This window comes from Pelobates fuscus, chromosome 2, assembly GCF_036172605.1.
Source record: "Pelobates fuscus isolate aPelFus1 chromosome 2, aPelFus1.pri, whole genome shotgun sequence".
Taxonomy (NCBI): Eukaryota; Metazoa; Chordata; class Amphibia; order Anura; family Pelobatidae; genus Pelobates; species Pelobates fuscus.
The window spans coordinates 22642408-22664466 of record NC_086318.1 but is presented as its reverse complement, the minus strand read 5'-3'; the positions used below and the strand labels follow the sequence as shown (position 1 = coordinate 22664466).

The 22059-nt window shown below is 43.7% G+C and overlaps 1 protein-coding gene across 1 annotated transcript in view; it reads left to right on the top strand.

The window, feature by feature from the left end:
* Positions 1–22059, top strand: part of INTS9 (integrator complex subunit 9) — a 50446-nt gene that overhangs the window by 5170 nt on the left and 23217 nt on the right. Inside the window, exons 2-6 of the mRNA XM_063442004.1 lie at positions 414–541; positions 13903–13963; positions 14641–14703; positions 17279–17418; positions 19172–19258. Coding sequence (XP_063298074.1) covers positions 414–541; positions 13903–13963; positions 14641–14703; positions 17279–17418; positions 19172–19258 — 479 coding nt within the window. The remainder of the gene's footprint in view (positions 1–413; positions 542–13902; positions 13964–14640; positions 14704–17278; positions 17419–19171; positions 19259–22059) is intronic.

The following is a 22059-nucleotide window of genomic DNA, read 5'->3' as shown; positions in this document are numbered from 1 at the left end:
CTTCCCTGTGAATAGATTCTGTTTTATCAAGTGGTTGTGTCCCTATTTAAATGAAATGGAAGCAGGCCGTGTAAAGGGCAGCGGGGATTAGTCCCCGAGAACAGATCCTGGACAGGTTAAGTGCAGTAAAACCGTTGAGCAGCAGTTAATGCACTGATAATGGGAGGTCAGCGATACAGGAGCTCGGCTGTAGAACGCATTAGCCTTTAGTTCTCCATCCTGTCACCAGGCCAGCTCCATCTTTTCCTCTCGCCGAAAGCATTCCTTCTCTGCTGCTATTCAGAGCACAATCTTTAATATTTAAAATTTCTATTACTCCAAGCTGTGAACAGATTTCTCACTGGGTGGTTTATTTATTTATTTATTTATTTATATATATATATATATTTTTTTTTTTATTTACCTTGTTTCAGTATTGCCTGTCGGGACATCCTACACTACCATGCAACATCCTCAAATTCAAGTCCACCACCATCATGCTAGACTGCAGTTTGGACATGACCTCGGCTCTCAGCTTCCTCCCGCTGCCTCTGGTCCACAGGTATGTCACCCAACATGTGGGTCTGTATTACAGTCGCAGTTTGGCTGTTGGTGAATTGCTGAATTAGTGTGTAAATATATAAATATTTGGCTGATTTGAACAGCCGTCACACGTAACCTCTTATATTCCTCTTAGACAATATAGATCCGGGTAGGCAAGCTTCCAGATGATAACCTTCCGTAATGCTGGCAAAGCATCAGGGGGAAATGTGGCCACAGCATCTGGTGTGCTGAAGGTTGCCTTCTCCTGATATGGACTTCTGATCAATATTACTGGGTTTGACTTTATAGACCTACCCTGAACGATCCGATTCCAAGACGAACGCAAGTGTGGTCCTCGTTTTGCGACCTACCTGTTTTACGACTAGCCACACCTCCCCTGGCTTTGATTGACAGAGCCTGCATGAAAAAAAATACTGGTTTCACTTTCAAACAGATGTAATTTACCTTAAATAATTGTATCTCACTCTCTAAATTGAACTTTAATCACATACAGGAGGCTCTTGCAGGGTCTAGCAAGCTATTAACATAGCAGGGGATAAGAAAATGTTAATTAAACAGAACTTGCAATAAAGAAAGCCTAAATAGGGCTCTCTTTACAGGAAGTGTTTATGGAAGGCTGTGCAAGTCACATGCAGGGAGGTGTGACTAGGGTTCATAAACAAAGGGATTTAACTCCTAAATGGCAGAGGATTGAGCAGTGAGGCTGCAGGGGCATGTTCTATACACCAAAACTGCTTCATTAAGCTAAAGTTGTTCAGGTGACTATAGTGTCCCTTTAACTCCTCACTTACCGACCAATTCGTTCTACGACCGGGTCGTAGGAACGGAATCCGGTCGGTAAGTGAGGAGTACCTGTAGTCCAAATTCAAAGTGAATTTCAAGGTCAAAATAGCCAAATTGTTAATATTTTTGGCTATTCTACCAGTGTGGCTACTTTGACATTGAAATTGAAATTCACTTTGAATTCCTCATAATCCTCGCTTCTGTGAATGGCCTTGTATATCATTTCTTTTTTTTTTTTTCTTAATTCTTTATTTTAAAGGTGCATGATAGTATTACTTGCATTGCAGTGACAAAGATGGTGTTACATACAGAAATAAAGACGGGTTAGTGGCTTGTCACTTGAGTCTGCACACATTTTCAACTTTTTCAAACAGGTTACGTTACTGATGTGGTCTCTAGTGTAGAACTGTGCACCCATGCTGTTTGCCTAGCTGTGTTTTAGTTCGATTATGCTATGCGCCCTAGCTCATCGCTTGGTTAGTTTGGCATAGTACAGGTTTGTGACGAGCGGGGTAGGCGCTATAATTCAGTGTGACTGGTTACCATGGGTTGCAATGTGATGTGCGTTATGGTGTTGTGTTGCGCGGTGGTGGTTACCCCTGACCAAGGGGGTGGCGGGGGGAGTTGTGTTGTGCTCTGCGTGTCCCCTCTGTGGCTATATGTGGGCTGGTGGGCCCGGCTAAACACGAAGAGGTATAAACCGACCTGAACAAGTGAGTGAACGGGAAAACAAAGCAAATATAAAGGAAAAATTGCACACAAAACAGTTGCAAACCGAGAGTCCGTTATGATCTAATTAGCCATGTCCCTGGTGTAGGAGTCCTCTTTGATCCGGCTATTGGGTACAGGTTTGAGTCAGGGGGTTGTGTGTGAACTCCCCGAGGGTCGAGGTACAAAAGAGGATGCCGTGGCAGGGTCCCCCATCTGAGATGAGCCATCCGTGCCCGTATTCCTGTGTGTCTCTGTGAGTCCGAGCGTTGCTAGTATAGCAGGTATGTCCGCCTCCGCCGTGGCTTTGTAGGTGTTGTCGTTGTGCGTGATTGTCAGGACCCTGGGTGCCCCCCAGCGATACTGCACTCCTGCTGCCCTCAGGCGGCTGGTTAAGGTGTGCATCGTTTTCCTCCATTGCAGGGTTGCCCTTGTCAGGTCCTGAAAAAAAGCAATTGGGCATTTTCGAAACTCAGGGGTGTCTTGCCTTTTACTGCCGTCAGTATGGTGATTTTATCTTGTGTCGTGGTGCAGCAGATGATGACGTCTCTTGCTCCTGCAGAAGGTGAGTTGGGCCCAATCGGCAGGCGGTAAGTGCCCTGTAAGGTGATTTTTCGGGCAGCCTGGGGTGATAGGATCGTGTTCAGGAGCCTCCTTATGTAGTGAGGTATTTCGGCTTGGGAGATTGTAGCGGGTACCCCCCGGAGTTTGATGTGGGTGCGGCGCAGGTGGTCCCCCTGGGCGGATACCTGCACAGCCAGTGCCTGTTGGGTCGTTTGTAGATCATGTAAGGTTTTTTGGAGGTGGGACATGTCACCTGTAACTTGTGCCACGCTCTGCTCCAATGTATTTACCCTGGCTGTGGTTTGCCGTACCTCTGCCTTTATGGTGCTTATGTCCGCGGTAATAAAGTCCTGGAGTGCTTGCATCCATAGTTGGAGGTCCTGTTTCGTGGCCAGGGTGTGTTCCCCAGTTTCGGTAGCGGATTCATGGAGGGTTGGGAGTTTAACCCGTCGTGTCCCTTCCGTTGGGGCCACCTGTGGTTGGGGTGAAGGTGCAGGCTGCATCTTATGTGTTTGTGCTGCCTGTGGCTGGTCAGTGGGTTGAGGCTGCGACGTGGGTACAGGGGTTGCCTGTGGTGAGGCCGATTGCATGGGCCGCTTTAGTGCAGTGGGAGTCTCTTCCGCCGCCATCTTGGTGGTGCCTTGCGTTGCAGCAGTTCCCCGATGCCGGGTTGTTCTGCTGGGGAGCTCTGCCGACCTTTCTGGGAGCGGCGTGACATTGTTGTTGGGGTGTCCGCGGGTGTCGCAGTGTTTTCCCCTTCCGCTCTTGGCTCGTTATGTCCCCAGAAGCCGTCGAGGTAAGTCTCCAGGGTGTGGAGTGTAGGCTGGCGGTAGGCCTGAATTTTGCGTTTGGCCTCGTGGGCTGGAAGAAGGGCATCAGTTTGTTCCTCCCGGCGCCCTAGTTCGATCGGTGCTCTTTGTGAGTTTGGATTTTCAGTGCAATTTCGCCTTTTTGTCGGTTAAAGTTAATTTTCTGCGGGAGCTGGCAGAATGTGCGTCCTGTCGGGATCAGTCCCAAGCTCCGCCCCCCCATCATTTCTATTTATTATTAGCATTTCTTATAACCCCAACATATTCCGCAGTGCTTTACAATTCTAAAGCAGTCCCTGTTCTAAGAAGCTTACACTCTAAGATGTTCGGCATCTTTTTCAGGGACGCTTACTGATGATATGGTTGAGTCTGGGTTTCCCATTTTGGTGGCAGTGACGTTTCTACAACTGTAACTAGCTGATATATGGCCGGCCAATGTAAGTTCATGACCAGATCACTCAACACCATTGATCAATTTAGATATAGACAGCACAGTGTTATTCACCAAAGTAAGAATTCAAAGTGAATTTTAAATTGAAGGTCAAAAAAGAAAAATTTTCTAAGTCCACTTTGATTCCAGTTCAGGTTCTTTGGCCTTCAAAATGAATTCTAAGTGAATTTATACATCTAGTTCTCACTTAAAGGGATTATATAGTGCCAGGAAAACAAAGCGTTTTCCTGGCACTACAGAATCCTACAGTGCCCCCCCCTCCCACGGCGCTGAAGGGGTTAAAACCCTTTCGGTCACTTACCTGAATCCAGCACTGGGTCAGGCTCCGCCCATGGTCATCCCCCACCATCACGTCAGCCGGCAGGGAGACCTACTGTGCATGCGCAGCAATGGCTGCACTCACATTAGGATTACCCTATAGGAAAGCATTATTCAATGCTTTCCTATTGGGGAAAAATCTGATGCTGAAAGTCCCCATGCAGAGCGTGATAATGGACCAAAGGTTTGTTTCAAACCAGGAAGCCCTCTAGTGGCTGTCTGGTAGACGGCCACTAGAGGTGGAGTTAACCCTCAGAGGTAATTATTGCAGTTTCTTAGTCACTTAGTTGCGTTCCTTATGGCTTCGTAGAAAAAAATAATTATATAAAGCATTTCAATATGAAAATGTTTGATCCATCACAATTGCCACACTAGATCCTAAGCTGCACCATGTGCCTAGTAATTTATACCAGTGTCCTTTAAATTCCAACTGTAATGTATCGGACAGTGTGAGAACAGCTCCTATTGGCATTCTGATTCTTCACACTTCTAATCAGTCAGTATTCTCCTGATGCCTGCATTATTGTGAATTATTGACTTATTGAAGTCCCTGACACAAGAAGCAGGAATATGTCAATTTTAAAAATAAAGCAAGAAAAGTCTCAAATAACCCTTATTTGTGAGTAGCCTATTATCTATGTTTTAGTTATTATTATTATTATTATTATTTTTTCAAGTAGTAAGGTTTTAATAATGTCATGCACTAGTCCAGCACGAAAATTCCTACTGAATATTACATAAAACATTTTTTTTTTATTATTAGTCCCTCTATGAATGTACAATTTAGCTCAACTGAAAGGTTTTATATTTTTGAACGTTTACAATAATCTATGTAGTATGTGTTTAGATCATGCCACTTCAGTCTCACTGCTCAATTCTCTGCCATTTAGGAGTTAAGTCACTTTGTTTATACAGCTCTAGTCACACCTCCTTGCATGTGACTTACACAGCCTTCCTAAACACTTCCTGTAAAGAGAGATCTAATGTTTACACTTCCTTTTAATGCACATTCTGTTTAATTTTTTTATTTTTATTTTTTGGCTCTGAAACAATTTTTTTTTATTTTTATTCTTTATTTTTGTGGTGCAGATGCTTCATACAGTTGCCTGGGAGGTACCCCAAAGGCAGTCCTCCAGAGCAATATAACACGTTTAAACATAGAGGTACAGGATTGAGCATGCACATTTTTATATAATTAAGTTATGCGATAACCGAGAACAGATTAATTATAGAAAATAAACTAACATAGGTTAAGGTGACGACGCTTAACTTTCTGTTCATGGGGTAAAGAAGTAAGATGCTGTGTCCAGCGTGATGGGAGCTATATCATTAAACTATTGTGGGTAAATTCTTGTTCTGAGTCGCTGAATGGAATCAATGTGACTCATAGCTGTTGGTAAAGGCTCGGCAAATTATGGGTCGAGAAGAACATTCACAATATCTTTTCGCTGACGCCCTTTCAAAACTGTGCTATGAAGCCTAGGTTAACATCTGCTGTAACTATCGAGTTAACTTGGTATGGTGCTATCATTGCTATTTTTCGTAACTATAAGCAGAAAGTATAAGTAGTGCAGGCTAGCCCAAAGTAATATCGTGGTTTGTGGGTTAATGGTCGCAAGGGTTACACCGCATCTCCATGGAATATCTGACGGTTAAATGCAAAGTATCGATGGTGGTGGGGGGGTGGGGCTTAAGGCTCTGGCCTGAAGCCAGTTGAGGCCTTAGTGAGTTTGGCCTATGGATGGGCTCAAGGGGCGTTAAGTTGTAAAATTACTGCATGACAATAGCTATGAGGCTGGAGGGATAAAAGGGAATAGAAAAAAATATATATAAATTTTTGTTTAAAAAAAAGAGAAACAACAATAAAAATTAAACAGTAATTGCAATGGTCACTAGACCGAGTCAGGGTTGATCAGTTTGGGTGAGTCACGGTTTTTGTGGTCTAGCGGTGCCGGCCTTTCACTGCCCGCTGTTAGCTGCTGTCACCGGTTTGGCTCCCATTGGGATGAACGGCTTGGTCTTCGATACGTCCCATTGGTGTGTCGTCGGCTGGTCGCTGGGTCTGTGGGGGGTGTCCCCTGATAAGCCGAGTTTGGCGAGGAGTGTGGGGGCTTCGGAGATGTCTGTGGCCGTAAGAGTCTCTTCCCCCTTTCATACCTGTAGCGAGCGCGGGGTTCTCCATCGGTATTCCACGCCATTGGTGCGGAGCAGGGCCGTGAGGGGTTTCATTGACTTGCGCCAGCGCAGGGTTTCTCCTGACAAGTCCGCATAGAAGGATAAAGCCATGTTCTCAAAGTTAAGGGTGGTGATTCCCTTCAGGGCCGTCTGGACTAGTGCTTTGTCGGCTCCGCTGCGAAACCGCACAATCAGGTCCCGAGGTGCAGCGTCGGGCGCCCCTTTAGGCTTCGGTACCCAGAAGGCGTTATCTGTGTGTATGGCCCTCGCGGTCTTGGGCTCAAGTAAATGTGCTAACAGCCTCCTGAGTAGATGCGGGAGCTCTGCCTCGGGTACCTCTTCCGGTATTCCCCGGATTTTTAAGTTAGTGCGGCGCCGTGTGTCTTCTAGCTGGGCGAAGCGCATGTCAGTGGCAGCTTGCTTTATAGTTAGTGCCTCGATGTCCCTTTGTAGTTGCGCTATGGTTTGGGTATGTGTACCGATGTTGCTTCCACTGTGTCGATTCTGCTCACCAGGCCTGTGATGTCGGCGCGTAGCAGGGCTACATCTGCCTGCAGGGTTCTCTGGAGGGCACTGAGCATGTCCTGGATCATTTCAGGCGTCGCTGGTTTAGAGGTCCCTGTCTTGGGTTGAGGTGGGTGTTGTAGTGCCAACATGTGGCAAGCTTCCTCTTCGTCTAGCGACAGTTCCTAGGAGTTGTCCGAGAAATCATCCAGGACCGCGGCCATCTTGGGCCCACACGCGCCTTGCGCTTGGCGGAGGAGATCGCCGATATTCATGCCCGGTTTGGGTCTGTCTGGATTCATTTTCTTTGGGAGGCTTGAGGGTGGCTTTTTCTCCCAGTTTAAGCTGTTTTAGCCCGGAGCACAACGATCGTGCGTCCGCTCAGATCAGTCTGTTTAATTTTGAAATGTCTTGTATCCTGCTGTAATAGCTTTATAGATCTTGCAGAAGCCTCCTGTGTGTAAAGTTCAATTTACAAAGCAGGAGCTAAAAACCTTTAAAGCAAGTTAGCATCTGATTGAAAATTTAATTTTTTTAAAAAAATTATTTTATTTTTTTCTTATAGCTGTCTGTGTGACTAGGGCTACATAAACAGAAACAAATGTGATTTTAACTTCTAAATGGCAGAGAATTAAACAGTGAAACTTCCGAGGCATGATTGATACACATAAACTGCTTCCTTTAGCTAAAGTTGCTTTGGTGACTATAGTGTACCTCTAAGTGTTAGTCCTGATTTTTATTTCTCTTGTGTTGCTGGTACCTTCATTTATTAACATATTAAAGTGTTACACCAACCTATCTGCATGAAATCTCTCATACGTTTATTTTTTTTTTTTTTTGTGCCGGGGGCTTGTTACAACCCTGGCACCTGTGACCTAGGCAGCCCACCACTTTTTTCCAGGCTGCCTAATGTTAATTCTGTGCAACAGTTGCATCTGTAGTCAGAACGCATGACCGATGTAATGAGCTTCTTCCCTTGCAAGTGCACTCCCAGCTTAAATCTCCCTTTGCCCACTCTCTCTTGTTTGATAGTTTCCTGCCTCCCTATATTGTTTGCTTTGTCTGTTTTTGTTTTTTTATTTATTTAATTTATATATTTTTTTAGTTATTAATATTCCCTCCTTCCCGGGCCAGCGCTTGAGAATGGTCCAAGTAAAAGCTTCTTTGCGTAGAGAGTCAAAGGCTATAGGAAGGGATACCAGTATCAAGAGGAGTAACTGTGGGTTTTTGGTCAAAATCAGGTTGTTCTGTATTCTTTTCGGGCTCACAATTTTCATCCTCAGGACACTCAAATGTACACCACGCCATATATCCTCCGTATCTGACTCCTGGGATTGTATTTTACCTGCTGGAGATCTGTCTCCTCTGTTCCATATGGGGCAAGCTAAATTTTGAACATTCTTTTGCCCATTCCATTTATTATGATTGGTGGAATCTATTTATCCTTCCCACCGGGGTTTCTAATCCAAACTCCTTCAGCAATATCAAACTCAGGAACGTTAGAAATGTTCAGCTCCTGTTTGGGATGTTCTCGACAAGCTTTATCAAGAGGAGTTCTCAGGCATCTTCCAAACATTAACCCAGCAGGTAATTGGCCAGTTGTGATGTGTTCCAATAATCTTAAATAAAAAACACACGTAAAAGACAGGTGTATTTTGTATAAAATTTTATTTTGCAAGAGACTGTTAAATAACTTTTCTAAGTTTGTTTAAAATTATTCAGCCTGTCCATAAGAGGCAGGAAAACATGGAGCGTTTTTACATTTCTGGATATTATTTGAAGTCACTAAGTTTCATATCTATGTGATCCGAATTGCGGAACATTGTCTGAGACTAGTGTTTCGATGACGAAATGACGATGACGATGGTTTGTTCTGATGTAGTACTTGACATTTAAATAACTTCCAGCCTCTTAGACTGCGCATCCACAGCTAAATACATTCATCCATCCACTGGTCCTGCAAAATCATTGTACAAGGCTGTGGCTACGTCTTGGAGGAATCCCTGGTCGGATTTTGCTAAGTCTGTACACATGCATTGCGAGTATCTACATAAGTAGAGATCTCTGTATCCAATGTAGGGTGCCAAATGTATTCCTGTGCTCCTTGCTTCATTTTTCCTACACTCTGATGCTGTCTGTGCAGTAACTTCAGAGCTAAAGGTTGGCACATAGTAGGAATTATTACACTCAAGCCCCAGAAAACTCACGTCCCCTGCACCTTGCGGCCACCGGATCCACATCGGATTTCTGTTTCAGTGGTCTTTCAAAATATGCAAAGACCCCTGAAATTGATAGAAGCTCTTTAATCTCCTGCAATCTAGGATCAGAGCATGTACAAGTAGCAATCAGCTTGACATTTAGATTCAGAGGCCAAGGAAGAGTTTGTTATTTGAGAAGATGCTGCCATATGATGTTCCAATGACAATCTGGAAGACCTATCCATATTGGTGTGATCACTGTGCCAACTGCATTGTAGTGAGTAAATGTAAGCTACGAGCTGTAGTGCATACCGCTGAAGTCGGGTCACTGTTTTGTTAGAGAGATACATTTCTGAGGGCGTAAAATGGAGAGTCGTGGTTTATGATAAAAGGTATGCCGTAAATATAATTGTGGAATTTCTTCACAGCCCTGATAAATGCTAGAGCTTCCCGATCAATCTGGGCATCATTTTTTCTCATCTGTAGTTGAAGACTTGGATGCAAAGGACACAAGATGTTCAGATTAATTTGGCATAATGTGTGAATTACTACACCCAAACAATGTGGCGAGACTTCACAGGCTGGTACCAAAGGCTTCTTAAGGTCATAGTGGACAAGAATTGATCCAGAGGAAGTTATTTGGAGATTTTAAATGCCTTTTTACAAAACTCTGTCCAGGTTTACTGTTTTTTTTTTTTTTTTAATTCTTTATTTAGTTGTGCATTTAGGGTACAAGTAGGCAAGCAATGCCCCAACAGCGATTGCTAGCGTAGCAGTCAACAATAGTAAACATTCGATGGCATTTAAAGACATAGCACATTTTATATTTTAAATACATTAAACAAGTCAAGATTAGATGATATCGATTGTGGGACCCCTTGTGGGTGTGGTAAAAGTGGAGGTCAGCCTGATGGTACCTACAATAAGTTTGTACCTCCTTCCACATACTATGTGTACGGCATTTTAGAGTTGGTTCTCTGGAAGGAGGGGGGGGTAGTAGTAGTAGATGAGCAGTAGTGATTACTCGGCCGTGTGGTATGCAGGGCACTAATGAACGGGTCAGTGCGTCCTCTTAATGTGTGTGCTCGTTACTCTCTCATGGTACAGTGTGGTTGGTCGCCTATGAGACTATGAGGCTTTGTTAATTTGGTACAGGATGCGCAATAAAAAGGGAAGGAAAAATAAAATAAAGAGAAGAAACATATATAAAGGAGAACATCAAGGCATATTAACGAAAAAACATTCTCTAACTGTGGTAATCATGGAGGTTATTAATGGTGGAACACAAAAGTCCCCATGGGTGATTCAGCTTCTCGTTGCCCTCTCGGGGTAAAGTCCCGAATGGTGGCCGGGTTCAGCTGGGACATTCCCGTTTTACTCGGCGGTGATGTCTGCCAGATGCCTGCGGATTGTAGGTGTGCTTCTAGCTCCTTATACTCCTGTGCTTTGAGGATAATCCCGTTGTGTGAAAACATGACAGCTCGTGGTGTACCCCATTTATAGGGGATATCTTTGGCGCGAAGGTGTTGCAGGAGAGGCTGTAATGATTTCCTCCAGGTAAGTGTGCTCCTGGTGAGGTCTGGGAAAACTGTTATTGAGGAGCCCTCGAATGAGATGGGCGTTTTATTTCACAAGGCCGTTAGGAGTGTGGCCTTGTCTGAGAGTGCTTGGAACCTGAGGATGAGGTTGGCCGTCGATGTTGCCGGCGCTCTGGCCGGTTTAGGCAGCCAGAACATACCATCAAGCTTCAGGGATTTAGCTTGCTTTGGTGGAAGCAATCCTCCTATAAAGCGCCGCATGTAATAAAGTAAGTCAGCGATGTCGACCGAGTCAGGTATCCCCCTGACTTTCAGATTGTACCGCCGCCTCTGATCTTCAATAGCGTCCAGCCTGTCTGATGTGGCTAGTTGTTGCCGTGCCAAGTCTGCTACTTGCTGTTCCACCTCTGTGAGCCTAGTGTCTTGGGTGGTAGAGTGGGTCTCCAGCTGGGAGATTTTGGCTGTGGCCCCTGCTTTGGCCTCTTTATATCCAGCCATATCCGTTGCCAGGTCTTTGCGGAGAGCCGCCAGCATCTTTTTAATTTGGTCCGCAGTGACCGGGTCCCCGGTCCTCTGAGGTGCCGTTTTGCGGTCTGGTATGGAGCCATAAGGTGGTCCATCCAGGAGGTCTGGTGTGAGGTGAGGTCGTCGGCCGGCGCCATTTTGGACCACGCGGCCTGCTGCGAGTTCCGCAGCATGTCTCCGATGTCTCTCCCCTGGGAGCCTTTGTCCGCTTTTGCCTTTTTTGTTTTGCGTCCCATAACGCTTCAGCCAGTTGTAGGCAAGGTCTGAGGGGTCTTTAAATTTTGGGCTCCACCATAAAAGCTTCGTTAGGGCGAGTTAGAGCAGGAGCTCCGAGAGATGTGACCGTTCTGTTGCCTATCTGGAAGACAGTCTAGTGGTCCAGATTCAAAATGAGTAAATGAGCCAGATTCAAAAAGAATACATAAACGGTAATGGGGGCATGAACTAGCACTTCCTCCTCTTTCTTACTCATGTGGAGACAGCCATGTCCATTATACATGTGCACAATACTCCAAACTGTCCCATCAAATACAGTCCTATATTGTTGGCTTAGTGTTTCAATCCAAGTGGAATTTGAACTGTGTTTTTCTTTGTTTTTTGTCCTTTTAAGGTTATTAAGAGGTAACTGCCATGCCCTAAGCTTTGAATCAGGATCTACCTAACAAGAGATTTGTCTGGCTGATGATGCCTGGAAAGGTGGAGTTACAACTCCGGCAGCAGAGGGGTTAAACTCCATATGTACAGCATTTCACAACATATAGACTCCAGGCACCATAGCCACTTAAAACCCTTTAATGTGAACAACTGAACATGGCTTGCCTTTCTTCGTTTTATTTCTGTCTATGCAATTTCTGCGTACTCTGTATCTTCCCACTCCTAGCAGATTCTATTCAAAAACTTGCTGTTGTTGGCCATGTGGCTTTGACCCTAATATAATCACATCTATAACACACTGTCTGGGGCACTTGTTGTTGAGTTTGGTATTGCTTTTTTGGGATCATACTGCTAGAAAAATATCCATGTCTTGATTACCGCAAGCTGCTTAGTTTGAGGTATGAAGTATTATGTGCATCTTCAGTAGCGCGTTCCATCACAGAAGCTGTATTTATAGAATGCTTTATGTAAAGCGCTACGGAATCTGTTGACACTATAAATGGTGATAATAATAATAATGTCATCATCCTCGGTTAACCGTCTAGTTTATACTGTTGATTCCAGCAGTCCATTCACACATCGCTCTTGGCAGTGTTTAAATAATCTCCAAATCTGTGAATACTTGCAAGGTTCTTCTGACATAAGTTTTGATGTTCTCATTGTTGTTTGCGTGTGTAAAATGTAAACCGTTTCATTATCTCTAGAGGTTTAGGCTGGTAGTATTCAGATAACGGAGAGATCAGGTCAGCCAGGGGTTTGTCTGGTGAGAGAATGTCTCTTAATGTGCTGTAACCAGCTGGGCCTATTGTTATCAGGAGAACTGACACTTTGTTATCAGTTCCTATGCTGTACGATATAACTCCAATAGTTCTACCCATGTGTCCCATTTTTCTCTGTCTGGTGCAAACACGGGCAAAGTGCCAATCATTGTCCGAACACGTGTTCCCTATGTCGGCACGATTATAACATTTAGTGCGGTGTTATTACCTTGTATCTGTAACTGTCCCCAAATATCACTGTGACTCAGGAACATGGATTTCAATCTACATTTTATTCCCCCTCAACACATATCTGCTTCACTGGCTGATTCCGCTATAACAACTCAAAATGGCTTCCAACTGTATCGAGCAGGGCAAAACCATCTGGCTGCATGTGGGGCCATTCTGATTTCAAAATGAGGAGATTGGTCACACTATTTAACAATATCCAGATTTTGCTTTGTATCCTCAGAATGAGCCTGAATTTGGTCTGGATTTTAGTTGGATGGTTGAAATCCAGACCTGACTTGTTAAAATATGCGCCTGGTTGCTTCAATCTGAACCATTTACCCACTGGCAATGTTAACAGTCAGCGGGCAAAATGTAAACCATTGGCGGTATTGTTAAATACGTTTAAAAAAAAAATATTAAACAAAGTCTATGGGGTCAACATGGCCCCCGTATTACTAAAAATGAGGTTTTAGACCTGCCTTATGTCTCCTGCTGCCATGGACATTAGGAACGATAAATTGATGAGGACCCTGTTCAATCGAGTTTACAATCTAGAGGCGTGGACGAAGAAATGCTGGGGGTTCCACTCAATTTGTTAGTTATGATATTTACATATATCTGATTATTTGTCTAGTTCACCAATTTAGAATAACTGTAGCAATGTATCACGGTGGGGTAATCGCAGGGCCTGTAGAACTTAACCAAACATGTCACTTGCCATCTGTCAAGGATCACTCCGCGGAATAAAGTGTATGAAGCTTTTTGCCAGTTTTCTCCTAAAAGCCCATCATGTCATTGGCCCCAGACCACAGATAATCACATTTCTGGATGAACCATTTGTTCAGCTGATCCTGGGACTTGTAGTTCAGCAGTAGCTGGAGTTTTACTTGCTGGATCTTCCTAATTTCCAGCGACATAGACCTGTTAGAACAGTACTTCAGAATAATACTTGCTACGTTGCCCAGTGACTGTGCTGAATGCTTGTTTGAGAGACCTTCAAAGAAGATATTTTTCCAGTAAAAGTCTAATCTGGACACTGGTGGTTGTCTGAAGGTCATGGCTGCTGTCATTCAGTATTATCTTGAATACTCTGTTTATGGTTTCAGTTCTTCATTTCCTTTAACACTGTATTTTCTATTACAGCACCCGTTTGTCCAAACTTCCTGGATGGGTGACCAAGGATGGCAGTACACAGTTTGAGAAGGTAATGTCCCTCTAATCTGGGTTTAACTACAATGATTGAAATTGGGTATAAATCGTGTTCCTGAAATATTACTTCTTACTCTGCTGCTGTCTACAGAATCTAATTTAATTGCAAACATTGAATGCGCCCATAAAATGTTACCGTTGCTAGTCTTGTATAAAATATTAGTGACACTCCAAACACTATAACAAATTGCGCCCCATAATTAAATTTTGGTTCACGGCGGTCTTCTGTCCCTGTCACTTACTTATAACTGCAGCAATTAGCAGAAGTCTGACCGCCCCTAGTCTGGACAGAGCTTCATGTAAAAGCTGTAAATACAGGAATTGAAATGAGCGTACTCCATGAATATATTAAACTCCAGTTTGCTATATTATTGCATGCTCCCAATTGGAAATTGCTGTCTTGGTTTTGCACACCATAATCATACGGTATGTAAATGTAACATTGGCTGCTCAGAATGCAGCTGCTTCGTCTGTGTTGAAGTGTTGATTCTGCTTTTATTTCGATGTGGACATATCCACCACATAGACGTCTATAACAAACACAATGCTACATTATTTGCAGAAAATCTTTAACATAGATATATATGTAATCTAATGTAGACGATGTTCCTATAACTTGTCTTTTCTATGAATTCATGTAACGCTCTGGGTTCTTCATTTATTTATTTGTAGGAGCTAAAGGAATGTTCTGGTCGAGTATTTGTAGACTCTGTGCCAGAGTTCTGTTTGCCTGAAGTAAGTATGGACCAAGCACGTGTTTTGAGTTGGCAGGATGAGGGGGGGAGGGAGCCAAAAAATAATAAACGGATGGAATCGGGAGGTGTGACGGCTGTGGGAGGGGATATCTAAGAATTGACACTGGCAGTCCGGAGCAAAGTTCTGGGCTGCCAGTGTAACATGTGCTGGGGGTGCCTCCAGCACACACATGCCAATTACTCTGGATGGGATGACACACTGCTCATACTGACTCCTACCACCATGACCACTTCAAATCACTGTGGTTGTCATGGTGGTTGGAGTAACCCTTTAAAGATTTAGCAATTGTCATCATAATCCGGTTCAGGCACAGCCAGGGCACACACTGCTTTGGAGGAGGGAAAACCTTGTTTCTATTTCTCCTTCTCTCTATGCCGACTGCCAGGTGCAAGCTCTGGGCTTATAACATGGATTGACAGGAGGAGCTTGTATTTGCAAATGTGTAAATCAAAGACCTAGTTACATGAAAAATCTCTCTAATCCAACCAGGCTTTGTCTAAAATATTAGCTGCTGTTTGACTGCTATCTGACGGGGGAACTTGTAACATGGATTGACTGGGGGGAGGGCTTGTAACATGGATTGACGTGGGAGGGCTTGTAACATGGATTGACGGGGGAACTTGTAACATGGATTGACGGGGGGGGGGAGGGCTTGTAACATGGATTGACTGGGGGGAGGGCTTGTAACATGGATTGACTGGGGGGAGGGCTTGTAACATGGATTGACGAGGGGGAGGGCTTGTAACATGGATTGACGTGGGAGGGCTTGTAACATGGATTGACGGGGGAACTTGTAACATGGATTGACGGGGGGGGGAGGGCTTGTAACATGGATTGACTGGGGGGAGGGCTTGTAACATGGATTGACTGGGGGGAGGGCTTGTAACATGGATTGACTGGGGGGAGGGCTTGTAACATGGATTGACGAGGGGGAGGGCTTGTAACATGGATTGACAAGGGGGAGGGCTTGTAACATGGATTGACGAGGGGGAGGGCTTGTAACATGGATTGACGAGGGGGAGGGCTTGTAACATGGATTGACGAGGGGGAGGGCTTGTAACATGGATTGACGGGGGGGAGGGCTTGTAACATGGATTGATGGGGGGAGGGCTTGTAACATGGATTGACGGGGGGGAGGGCTTGTAACATGGATTGACGGGGGGGAGGGCTTGTAACATGGATTGACGGGGGGGAGGGCTTGTAACATGGATTGACGGGGGGAGGGCTTGTAACATGGATTGACGGGGGGAGGGCTTGTAACATGGATTGACGGGGGGGCTTGTAACATGGATTGACGGGGGGGAGGGCTTGTAACATGGATTGACGGGGGGGAGGGCTTGTAACATGGATTGACGGGGGGGAGGGCTTGTAACATGGATTGACGGGGGGGAGGGCTTGTAACATGGATTGATGGGGGGAGGGCTTGTAACATGGATTGACGGGGGAAGGGCTTGTAACATGGATTGACGGGGGGAGGGCTTGTAACATGGATTGACGGGGGGAGGGCTTGTAACATGGATTGACGGGGGAAGGGCTTGTAACATGGATTGACGGGGGGAGGGCTTGTAACATGGATTGACGGGGGGAGGGCTTGTAACATGGATTGACGGGGGGAGGGCTTGTAACATGGATTGACGGGGGGAGGGCTTGTAACATGGATTGACGGGAGGGAGGGCTTGTAACATGGATTTTTTTTTTTTATAGTTTGGAACTATGCGTGCCCAGTATCGTAGGTGTAGCAAAAGTTCTCTAGATTCTTTCTTAGGACTGCATAATAGAAAAAGAAGCGATATTTTATTCTTATATATTATATTTTTGCAGTAGAATTTGCAGCTTCAGTCACGATTTGCAAATGTGTACATCAAAGACCTAATTACATGGAAAAATCTCTCTAATCCAACCAGGCTTTGTCTAAAATATTAGCTGCTGTTTGGCTGCTATCTGGCTTGTCTTGGGTTGAATTGTGGTTGGATAATAAACCACAAATCCCATGAAGTCCTTCTGGGGTTTTATGGAATAAGGTCAGGCCCCATAGACCACAATTACAGGCCTCTGATTGGTGGAGCATCTTCCTGGTAAAAAAACAAAACCGGTTCAGCCTGTAATTGCTAAGAGCCCCTTTCAGCTAGGTAGCTGCAGGACATTGGATGGGATCTGCCTTTTTGGAAGACTTCTCAAAAATTCTAAAATAAATAAATATAATGCATTATTTATCTTTTGCACTAAAAGTACATTTTAATAAAGGGGGACAGATATGCTTAAAATATATTTTTATAAGTAATTAGTTGATGGTGTCTCTTTTGCTGTTAATGGCAGATTTTTATTGTGTCTTTAATGCCCGGCTTCCCATCTACAAACCTCAGTGAAGAGGTCAGGGTTGACCAATAAATTTTTCTTTGTAACGATTGCTGGTTGCGGGCTGTGCGGCTGTTAGAACTAGTCGTTAGATTAAGTGTGTGTGTGTGTGTGTCTGGCGTGGTGCAAGGAAAAGCATGGCCGCCTCTCGCAGGCTGTGTGCTGCAGACATGTTTAATATTCTGCTCTCTGGTTTCAGACAGAGTTGATAGATCTGTCTACTGTAGATGTGATTCTCATCTCTAACTATCACTGTATGATGGCGTTACCATACATCACTGAGCGCACTGGCTTCACCGGAACAGTCTACGCCACCGAGCCGACAGTTCAGATTGGCAGGTAAAATGGAATGCAAGAGTTGCACATTATTTTATGTAAAAAAAAAAAAAATACAAAATCTGTCCTTGTTTAGCTTTACACTTCTTTTCCTTATGAAAGAAATGCTGAAATTCAGCAAATAATGTATCATTTCTTTCACCTTCATTAAGATCCTGTGACAAACAATATGTTTTTAAGAGAAAATCACATGATTGATTGATTGTAAAAAAGTTTTTAAAATGGTTTGTCAATACCGTGACTTAATAAATGTGTTCACCTTTACCTGGTTTAAACGGTGTTCAGATTTAACCAATCCCATTCCAGATTATGCTTGGAGGTCAGCAACCCACTTTAGATTGTCCTTAAATAAAATCCACTGGGTCTTCTTAAAAATGATGTAAACCATCCAAGATCTATGGAATTGAGTTTGTGGTTCTCTTAACAGACCGTTCATCAGGAAGCTTCCTATAACTCTTGTGGCTGTTTCTAGATTATAAAGAATCCCAGGTACAGCCAAACCTTTGGACGTCATTGTAGATGCCCTGGACATGAAGGCTTTTCTTGTAGACGTCTATTAAGAGTTATTTCATATCCAGGTCTTGCCTGGGGTATCTATCAGAAATGCCATTAAGATAATGTGTAGTTTAGTGGCGGCCTTACCAGGCAATCCGTAGGCCACATAACACTCTATCTAGAGGTTGGCAGTAAAGAAGGGATTCTCGATCCCACGCCAGCGTAATTTTGATGGATGTTGGAGAGACTGTAAAAGCCATGTTTGGGAACGAGCGAGCATTCTTAGGAGAACATTTGCACATTGCTCTGTAATCAAGTCTTAATTGCTGTTAATTACAGGTCAGTAAGGTTTTGTCCTCTCTGAATAAAAAGGTTTTTGGTACTAAATATAGCATAAGAAGCATTGCTCAGTGTAGAAATAATTTAATTATGCCAACTTTTTACATTCTCCATATTTCCTCTGGGTCAGATTAATTCTCGCCTATGTGACTCAGAGGGGGCATTGACAAATGCAGAGTCTTCATAGTCATTAAATCTGTTCAGCATAGTGAGAATTATTCAGAATTGAAGCTACTGATAAAAGCATCACATCTGAATAATTTTCATTGTTTAAATTGTTGGGAAATCTAGCTCCCCTCCCAACTGGGACATGACTTTTAGTGCAATAAATTCCAAAACTTTAAACCAAAATATATATTGACCATAACATGTTTAAATTACCTCCTTAGCCATTACACTTGGCAAAATGGTCTTTGCCGCTTTTTAGAAACTACCAGGGCAACTTTCCTAGACAGGATAAAGAATTCAAATGTTCCTGGTTTGAATGGAGAACCAGAATAGGGCTATGCAGGACGGTGAGCAGGGCAGCATTGTGTCTAGATTGGAGTCCTGTTGTTTTGGGTTTGATAAATGCTGACGGGGAACATTGCAAATATCTGGGCAGATGGAAAGAGAGTGAGTTGGAGTATTTGCAGTTTGAGTGAGAAGCGGACAGAGTCAGTAATTTTGGTGGATATGGCATGACTAGGTGAGGGATTGGCCAAACGTTGAGAGAGCCATGAGTCTCTATCCCTGGTTAGGACAGATTAAAGCAAAACTGGTGCCAATAAAGTGATTGCCTTGGATCATTGGAATCAGATTTAACGATTCTATTTGGGGTTTTTTCTCCTCTCCTTTCTGAGCTCTGCCACACCTTTTTCTATTTGCTCCTGGGCTGTAGATATTCGTTTAATCTCTGAACCAAGTGCTTCTTGTCTTTCAGGCTCCTTATGGAAGAACTGGTGAACTTCATAGAGCGTGTCCCGAAGGCTCAATCTGCCACCATGTGGAAGCACAAGGAAGTGCAAAGGTACACAAGATTTTTACACCAGAATTGTTTTCTAAACTAATCCCGGGTTGTTTACTAAAGTGAGCATTTTTTTAGGAATTCAAACTGAATTTAAAATTTTAACGTCAAAGTAGCTGTACTGGAAAAATCTAATTTGGCTACTTTGATCTTAAAGGAACACTAGTGTTAGGAATGCAAACCTGTATTCCTAACATTATAGTCCATGAATACATATTTAGGTGACTGCCCTCTCCCGTCACCCCTTCCCCCCCCCCCCCCCCCCCCCCAGAATGTGGTTTAAAAGCTATTTTGCTTATCTTTTTTCCATTGCCGCACTGGTAGTTTAAAGACACATTACTGGGAGTATTATTGCTGTGGAGCTTTGTTATACATTCAGACACATTACTGGGAGTATTATTGCTGCGGAGCTCTGTTATAAACTCAGACACAAACTATATGGAGCTCCTAGAAAAGGACAGAGGGATTTGTAACTCGTAACAGGGACATTTTGTGTTGGTTGGGTATGCCACTCCAGTACACATTGTAGCACCGTCGCATGATGGTATTTACGCATGTCGGGGAGCGCAAGTCCCCCCCCCCCGTGTTCGTGGTAGGCATAGGACTTCCTGTCGGAGCCTTGCCTGTTTCCCGTTCCAAACGAACCTCACCATTGCGGATCTAAGTGATGTGAAATATGCTGTCGGTAAGGCTTGCGGGATCGTCTGGCATAGATATAATAGCCGTGGTAATATATTCATCTTGAGAATCGCAATCCGGCCGAACCACGATTTGTGGGGGTATGCCCATGTTTTCAGATCCTGTTGTATTCGTTGCAGTAGCTGTAAGAAGTTCATTCGGTACATGTCACCCATATCTCTGGTTATTGCAATACCTAGGTATTGCATGTGGTTTGCGCACCATCGGAATGGGAACTGGTCTTTCAGTGCATTTGCTTGGGCTGTTGGAACGGTGACATTGAGTACTTTGCATTTATTCATGTTCAGTTGGAATCCTGAGACCTCGCCGTAGTTTGTGATCATCGTGACCAGATGGGGCATTGTTGTTTCCGGGTCCGTGATAAAAAATAGAAGATCATCCGCGTATGCAGCTACTTTGTGTATTGTATCACCGCTTTTGAAGCCTGGTAGTTCATCTGAGTTGCGCACTGCCTCCAGAAACGATTCGAGGGCCAGTGCAAAGAGCATGGGGGAGAACAGGGACATTTTGGAGCTCTGGCTTCAGGGACACCCTCACAGTTGTACTTCTATAGTTGCAATAACAAAGCTAGTTATTAAAACTCCTTCCAGTTATTTTTCTCTCTGGTACAGTGAAATATTAATACAAATGTGACTTGAGGGTGGATATTGAAATACAAAGAATGAAGTTTGTATAAGGCATAGATATCCAAAACAATCCAGAAAATTTAATTTCTAGTTTCAATCTCTTTATTTCATAAACTCCTTTACAATTTTCCATATCTGGATGGAGATTTTTAAAGTCAAAACAAAGGGTACTTGAGTGAAATGTTGGGCCATTATTGGTTTCCATGGTGATTGCCCCTTATTTAGAAACGTCCCCCAGAATAGCATCTGTTTGTGCCGTGATAAACCTGCCCCATACTTCACACCTCTGCATTTACGTCTGCATTGATTAATCTATACTTAATGTTAATATGTTAGAAACTCTTCCCTGTGGACTTTTTGGGTGTAATGGAGAGGGGAGCCGTGCGCCCCGCTATGCCTGAACTGGATTGTGAAGCCAGTTGCTAAATCTTCAGTATAAAGTTAACACAAGTTATGTGATTTTTCAATGTTGTAGCTTAGAGAGAAGTGATGATTCCCCTTTAACTAGATTGGAGACGGATTCTGTCCTAAGACGACCCTTTGTGCTAAAAGCGCATAATCTATACTTTCTGACGCAATGATGGTATTCGCTTTTTAAAGTGATGGCAGGTACTTAGCAAACCTTTCCTGAAAGTTTATCCTGTGAATCAATGTTATTTGAAGCAATTCCCCGTGTAGAATTTCACCGGCCTGATAACCATGAAAGCTTGTTATAAGTGGTAGAGGTTTTATCAACTAATGGCGTCTTTATTAATTCTGGAAAGCAATTTATCCTTGCGATCCTTGGCAGAGGTTTACGGATCACTTTGTTTGTGCTAAAGACTTGTTTCAAGGTTGTCCGTCATTTTCTGCTCAGATTGAGGGATCGGTGGGCTGTATCAGAGAGGACACTGCAGTCAGAATAACTACTTAAAGGGGAAAAGCCACCAACGGGGGTCTATAATTATTTATGGTATTCTCTCTGGAACTTGAACAATTGCTTTTGTTTTTCGTTCTATTACCTTCAAGTTTTGCTTGTACAGACACCTCCCAATGGGGAAAACCTACCTATTGACCTATTGGTTATTTTCTGTCCAGGCAAACTGTTTCCAATTCCGTTCTGTTTGCTCATTATAAGGAGTATACTGAAGGGACTGATGTTCACAGTAACCATTTCAAAGTGGGACTTGCTGTGTGTGCTGCAGCCCCCTCCAGCATCGTGATAGTAGCAGCTTTGCTCTCTTTTAATGATACTACTCTGAGTACTGTAGGTTGTCATGACATCATTGGTTTCTGTAACAATTTGTAGTGGTCTCCTTTATTATTAAATTCCCCCCTTCATATTATTGTAAAGTATAGCTCATTAAGTATGAATGCCAATAATAATAATAATGTATCCCACTGTAACACTCACTCACTGGTAGGAGTAGTGCTCCCCCCACCATACCTATAACTCATAAAGCATGTACTCGCAGCATGGAGGAAGAAACGGTCTGTCCC